Raw genomic sequence first — 7094 nt, forward strand, 5'->3', positions numbered from 1 at the left:
AGGTTCAGCTTTCGTCGCCATATCCAATCGTTTGTTCCTCGTCGTACAGTGGGTAGCCATATTCCTTGTTATACGGCGGCATTATTTAAATAGTTAAACGTGTTCTAACGGAATTTAACTATCATTATAAAAATAAATTATACGTAAAAAGTATTTCCTTATGTGACTGATGTACAATACAAGTGATTACAATTAAATTAATAAATAATTACTATTCGTTATCCATGTCTACATGTCATGTTCTCGGTACTACAGAATAATTGTGAAGCTTGTCGTATGATTTTAAAAACATATTTTCTATCATTTGGTATGTATATAGACTACATTGAATAATTCGACTTAACGAATCTTAACGAGTATTCCAACATTTTTATTCCAATAAGGTGAAATAAAAGAATGTCAAATTAGTTTGCAATGCCCTTGACCGTTTTAAAGTAGACGTTAGTGTTATGTAGTTGCTCTAACATTCAACATGGCCATCTGATATGTAGCAGACGATACAGGTGGTATGAAAAATTGTAAATAAAATTCAGTTCTATCTTTAATTATGAGCGGGCGTGTGCAGAAAGAAAGTAGCGATGATTCTGATCGTGCTGACGATGCAGTGGATCCTAGAGTGCAGGTAAACTGATGTGTTCTTCTGGGAATAATTATTTATAGGTTTCAAAACCCACTTAGCTACTTGTGATATTGACATTTCCACGTTGCTCCGAATGAACCACTTGATTACGTCTCCTTTTTCGATAACAAAAGCGTGCTTTAATTACTTAATTTCTTGACTGCCTTAGAAGTATTATGGAAATTTTAATGTTTTCGTAAATAGACGTTATAAAATGGTCTATATTTTTATTCATTTTTTAATCTTTCATTCATATGACTTGTGCTATAATAGCATGAAATAAATCTGAAAAATTAACACGTATAAGTCAATGGAATTTGTTGTATAGAATAAATTGCTTCTGTGATAATCTTCATTAAAATTTTTGTTAAAAAGTTACAATACTACTTTTTTAATAACCAATTATCATTTTAGATTGAACTTGAAAGATTGAATACTGCTACTGATGATATCAACAAGCTTGAAGTTGATTTAGATGTAAGTATAATTGCGGTACATCTATGGGTTTTAAGTGTCTTATCAAAATCATTTTTATGGAACGAATTAAAATAACTGTCACCCTATTTGGAAGACCAAATTAATAGTAAGTTTTGAAACTGGTTGTGATTACATTTCATTGAGGTGATTGCTACAGAAGCGTACGGGTAAATGGATAATGGCTTCAAAGATTATCTTGTAGTCATTTATAACATGGTCTAAAGAAGTGCTTTATGACTTGAAACTCCATGTCTAACCAATTTATAAAAGTGAACAAATTATACATAGAAATGTAAACTGTATTTTACTCGCTGATCATCCATATTTAATTAATGAATTTTTATATTCATAGGAAGCAAGAGCAACATTTAGAGAATTACTTTGTGAATCTACAGTAAAAATTGATAGTTTAGCTAAGAAACTTGGTGCTTGTATAGAAAAATCTAGACCATATTATGACGCAAGGTTTAAAGCCAAAGAAGTAAGAAACATATTTCTTAATTAATACAAATACAAATTGTATAATTACTAGTTTAATAAAACCTTTCCAGGCTCTACAAGAAACACAAACGGCTGCAATTAGATTTGAAAGAGCAAATAGTCAGCATGCGGCAGCTAAAGAGATGGTTTATTTAGCTGAAGAAGGATTAAGAACAGAGGGAAGGTGTTTTGACCATGCATGGCAGGTATGTAGCACATAGTTTCGTATTATCTATATTAAAGTACTAAATCTTATAATTTAAGAATTTTCATATGTAGGAAATGCTAAATCATGCAACAGCCAGAGTTAATGAGTCTGAACATGAAAGAGCTTTATCAGAAGCAGAACATAGACATACTACAGCTTTATATCACAAAGCTGAACATGAGGTTCAAAGATTGCAACGTGAACTAAAACGTGCAATTGCTAAATCTAGGTGTGTACCTGATACACCATGTTACAGTTTAGCTAGTGATATTGAATGATTTCCTATTAATGATGCATGAAGTGCATTGCATTTAATTATTTAATGCATATTGCAATTTTAGATTGTAATATTTTTATAATATATTTTCCATCCCATGATTTTGAACATTTTTGTTTACTTCCTTCCCATATGAATCTTTAATGATTTATTTATTTAGTTTTTTCTACTGTTTACCATGTTATATTATTTTTGTATAGATTTTAGAAAATTTATGTCTTTTGGTTTATATTCATGTTGGCAGTATGGGTGCACGTCGCAGCTTGCTTCTGATAAACAGTATCGCCTACAGGCACAACTTGCTCATGTTGTAAGTAGGATAGATGTTATTTTATATAAATATAAATATATATGTATATATATATATATATATATATATATATATATATATATATATATATATATACATATATACATATATATTACACAATATTAATTTTATGTATCTGCTATGAGTAATCCCTGTGTTGATGATTTATTTTTTAAGCTATCGGCCAGTTGTATTTGCACGTGTTGTATGTGTATGAAATATTTAATATGCATTTTTATTATTATATATGAGTACCGCTTCATTCAAATATACTGTTTACAGTATATGAATAATATTAACATAAATTTGGTTACAGTAGTAGACTTTTCATCAAAATATAGTACGTACTTAAAATTATTAATTATTTGACTGATTCACTACATAGGCCATACTATGAAATGAAAGCACATTTTAATCAAATGCTGGAAGAGCAGAAATTAAGAGTAAGTGCATTAGAAAGATCAGTGGGTGAAGCTAAAATGACCTATTCTGAAGCACTAAGAAACTTAGAAAAAATCAGCGATGAAATCCATAGGGTATAATTACTTTATACTTATTTCTTTAAAGGCACTCTTTGCTAGAATATTGAATGAACTGTTGCCATTTTTTACTTACAGACTAGAAAGTACGATAGTGCAGATGATTTTGACAAATCTTCGAGAGATGTCGACCAGCCTTCTATACAATCCAATACAGCAGCTTCAACAGATTCTAGTGTTACTGGATCACCCGACAGCACAGATTATACTAGTGATGAATACTTGCGCCTTCCTGATAAAATTAGTCCCAGTACACCATGCCCTGTGCCTATGAGAGTAATAAAATTACATTTTACTATTGATAGTTTTATTTTATTAAAAAAGTTTTAAATCATATATTTATCAATAATTTTTATGCTTTTATTTAGATCGACAGGGAGTCATCTTCCAAATATTTGGACCTGAGCAACTTGAATCTTTCCAACACGGAACCTCGCAAGTATATAAAACGAGACCGTCCAAAAAGTATTGCAACAACTGACACGAAACATATCATATCGTTAAATCAAACAAGTTCTTCGACTTCACGATTATCCGATTTGTCGAGTATTCTTTCACCCATAGAGAAAAGAGTGAAAATACAAACGCCAGTGGACACAAGTAGCAAGAATACTACTGTACAAAATGGAGAGGAATGGACAGAAATTAGTTTAACTAATTCTCCAGATGAGGTTTATTACAATAACGAAGTATATTCCGACGAAGAAGATCAAATACCTTATAAACCTTTACCAATAGATTTGAGTCCTGATGGTAGTATTCCATCGATCAATGGCGCAAATATACATTCACTAAATGAAGCATCTAGTCGAAAGAAATTAATAACTCAGAAATCATTACCTACTTTGCCGAAGGGAAATGAAATTAGTTTAAGTAACGAAAAGAAAACGGAAGTAACGAGGAGTCCATCAATGAAAAGTAAAAGTAAACTTGATACCAGTCTGACTAATTGGATAACCAGAAGTTCAGCTGGTGGTGAAGCTAGTGGAGGTAGTTCAGGTAAATAATTCTGGCCATATTTTTATGGCTAAATTTATTTCATTGTATACATATATAGCACAACACGTCTTCGTGAGCATAAATATGACAATTATATTGTCACAGCAAATTCGAGTAGGCGACAGTCACTTGATATGTTATGGAGTGCCGGAACAGGGGAACGAGTGAAAGAATTACTGAATCATGGGATGATGATATTGAACATATCCAGTCTTACGGATCGACGTTCTAACGAACCAAAGACAATGGAGAGAGACAAGGAGAAGTCTGAGAAATCTGAGAAACTAGAAGGTAAAGGAAAGAAAGTTCCTAGTCCATTAGAAAAAACGATGTCCTATCTTAATGCGGATGAAGAGACGTCCGATAGCGAAAGTTTAGCAAGGTAACTGTTCCTTTATATAATTTTTTGTTATCGCATGTTTTATCACTTTATCTTCATCAATCTGATTTTACAAAAATTAGTGTGGAAATGTTGACGGAGGATCAGATTTCTTCTCTTATGATGGAACCCGACATGAATCAAGTATGTCAAGAAATTCTAGGAACACCTTTAATTGAAGTGTGTCCTTTATTGCAACAATTACAACAACAACAACAACAACAGCAACAACACCAATAACATTACTCCTCTCGATATTACTAATTTAATCGAATCGAAAGGATACAATAATAGAAAGTGTTCAAAATCACGATAAAAGAACGAAATAGTTAAGGAATAGTTTCATTTATCATTTAACTTAACGTGCAATTAGTTCCTGCACTTTTATTTCGTGTATGTGATAGAAACAGAAGATTTAATTTCCGAATATGGATTTTTTCCTCCAATTTCAGAAAATTATCTCAACTTTAATCGCTTTATTAAAGAATTATATGCAACACTTACTTAATTGTAAGTGATTTTTACATTGATTTGACGTTGAGATTGAGAGTTGTAGAAATTTTAAATATTGTGATTCATACTATTGACATGCTATCACGTTGTAAAGCCTTAAAGCCTAATGAGATTTCTTGCTCATATGTTTATAGAAATATTTTCATTACTATCAAATGTTATTCCACTCGTGAAGTTATTCGCAAGTAGTATTTAGTATACTCTGGAAAATTTTAATCAGTAAAACAAGCAATATATCAAATTTTAGTAATTATTATTTTTAAACAAATAATTTGGTATTCATTGTGATTATACTTTTATGTCTAATCTATTTATTAGAATAATAATGATAAATTAAATTTATAATTAATTATCAAAGATCCAACGGTTAGAAACATCTTTTCTCTTTCTGCATTAAAAGTACAACTACATAAGCAATTCGTTTTTTTATATAACGGAGTATACAAGAGCAATGCCAGCCGAAAGTTAAGATATAGTAATTATAATCTTAGTAATATCATATGCTCTCATTCGAATTGCTAAGTAGGTCTTATTTAGATAAGATGACATGATTCTAAATAGAAAATTGGTGGCTTTGGTACGCATAGCATTCCACACACATACCAACCATAAAATAATTATTAATTGTAATAATGTTCATCTGCCAAGGCTCAGCAAAATATTTCTAAATGGATCTTACCACGATTCCAATAATGAAATATGTAGATAATATTTATCAAGTACCTTGTAGTTAGTAGAACACGAAATTAAAAATCTTAATATATTTAAATAATTATTATGCATAGATTTAGACAATCCAACTATGAATCAGGTTTCTCTAATGTGGCAATTATTTAATCACCAAATACTTAAATGTATAATTCAAACAGAAGATTAATTACATAAGCTAGAATTAATTCCAATTCATTTTAATTATTGTGCAATAATATGTAATAGGGCATCTGAGATTTTGAGAAGAATTGGATTGTCTAATTGCATTAAAGTGTAGTTCAAAAAGAGAGATGCATGGAATATGCCACTTACAAAGAGTAATTTACACACATATATATGTATATATGTATACATATGCAAATATTATTTATTTTTATTGCATAATTTCCTGCAAACAGTATTTTTTAATATATTAGATAAGATTAACAAACTTTTCTATGAACAAACAAAGTGGGTCAGGTAAAAAAAGGCCTCCTTTGTCATTATACATAAATAAAGCTATACCAAAGATAAATGGAATATCGCTTAAGATAGAGAAATAAGTGCAATGGAAGTACTTAACAGTCATTGGATTATTTTTGTTCCTTCATTATAAAATTTGCAAATGAAGATATTTTGAGTTTATATTGAATTATAAATGTATACTCTTCCTTTACCATAGGACCCAATAAATTGTGTGCACATATACATATATATATATACATATATCATACATAGATTGTACAAAAATTATCAAACTTCTTTCCGTTAACAACAAAATCTTTTCTTTTCTTTAACTTAATAAAAATTTATTTTCCATCCCTGCCAATGTAGTTTGTAAAGAACAAAATGAAAGATGTATTAAATTTTTACTCGTTCTATTGTGATATACTAAATAGTCATGATTATGTAATTTTGTATAAATCAGAGTATCAAAGAAATCGTACAAGATTCTTCAACTGCATGTATTAAAATTTGGAAACATTACCATAAGAATCTGATACAATGATATTGTTATCTTCTACATCTTAGTCGACAGCAGACACACTTCTCAATATTTCACTAGTTATTTTCTTTGCTAAATTGTAATGATGATGTTATATACAATGTGAACACATCCTTATTGACGAGGATTGTAAATACATAATAATATTGTATATGTGATTGTAACTATGTATATATATCGTCATCGTCACATTAAAATATGGTTACAGAAATGCATAACTAGGTATAAACATGCTATACCTTTCGTATCCTTAATAATACTGTTCTTAATTAGACCCTTAATGTTTTTTAAGTAAGCCAAATTTATTTATTGTAGCATACGATTTAAATTTTCCAATATTGAATTTGCATAATATTCAAATATTTAAATATTCTCTCTCTCCTTCTTTCTTTCCCGGAAATTGACAGAATTAATTTAAAAATGATAATTATTCTTGAAAATGTTTTGTGCAAAACAATACAATACGAATGAAATCAATTGTTTAGTATAATTGTAAGCAATGCATAAACAAATGCATTAATCAGTAAAATTAGTAAGGAGAGGGTATTTGTCAATTGTTTGAAATATCGAGTGTACGCAAAAAAATATTTGAAACGG

At 29.7% G+C, this 7094-nt stretch overlaps 1 protein-coding gene across 3 annotated transcripts; it reads left to right on the top strand.

Annotated features, from left to right (window-relative positions):
* Nucleotides 1-445: 445 nt before the first annotated feature.
* On the top strand, nucleotides 446-6715 carry LOC143426958 (uncharacterized). Of its 3 annotated transcripts, none has more exons than XM_076900719.1 (11): nucleotides 446-622; nucleotides 1034-1096; nucleotides 1449-1577; nucleotides 1648-1782; nucleotides 1856-2013; nucleotides 2306-2371; nucleotides 2757-2907; nucleotides 2989-3186; nucleotides 3279-3909; nucleotides 4015-4291; nucleotides 4372-6715. In XM_076900719.1, exons 1-11 carry the CDS (start codon nucleotides 548-550, stop codon nucleotides 4526-4528), a joined length of 2040 nt encoding a protein of 679 aa, XP_076756834.1. In that variant the 5' UTR covers nucleotides 446-547; the 3' UTR covers nucleotides 4529-6715. The 3 variants fall into 3 exon arrangements, with proteins under 3 accessions (XP_076756834.1, XP_076756835.1, XP_076756836.1); XM_076900721.1 differs by lacking the exon at nucleotides 446-622 and adding an exon at nucleotides 737-815; XM_076900720.1 differs by lacking the exon at nucleotides 2306-2371.
* The last annotated feature ends 379 nt before the right edge of the window (nucleotides 6716-7094 follow it).

The sequence above is a fragment of the Xylocopa sonorina genome, chromosome 9, assembly GCF_050948175.1.
Source record: "Xylocopa sonorina isolate GNS202 chromosome 9, iyXylSono1_principal, whole genome shotgun sequence".
Classification (NCBI taxonomy): Eukaryota; Metazoa; Arthropoda; class Insecta; order Hymenoptera; family Apidae; genus Xylocopa; species Xylocopa sonorina.

Excerpts from the sequence above, each read along its gene's own strand:
- LOC143426958 (XM_076900719.1), top strand. The coding sequence starts at position 548 with ATGAGCGGGCGTGTGCAGAAAGAAAGTAGCGATGATTCTGATCGTGCT. Across the intron at positions 3,187-3,278 it reads CATGCCCTGTGCCTATGAGA|ATCGACAGGGAGTCATCTTC; the intron begins GTAATAAAATTA and ends GCTTTTATTTAG. Across the intron at positions 4,292-4,371 it reads GATAGCGAAAGTTTAGCAAG|TGTGGAAATGTTGACGGAGG; the intron begins GTAACTGTTCCT and ends TACAAAAATTAG.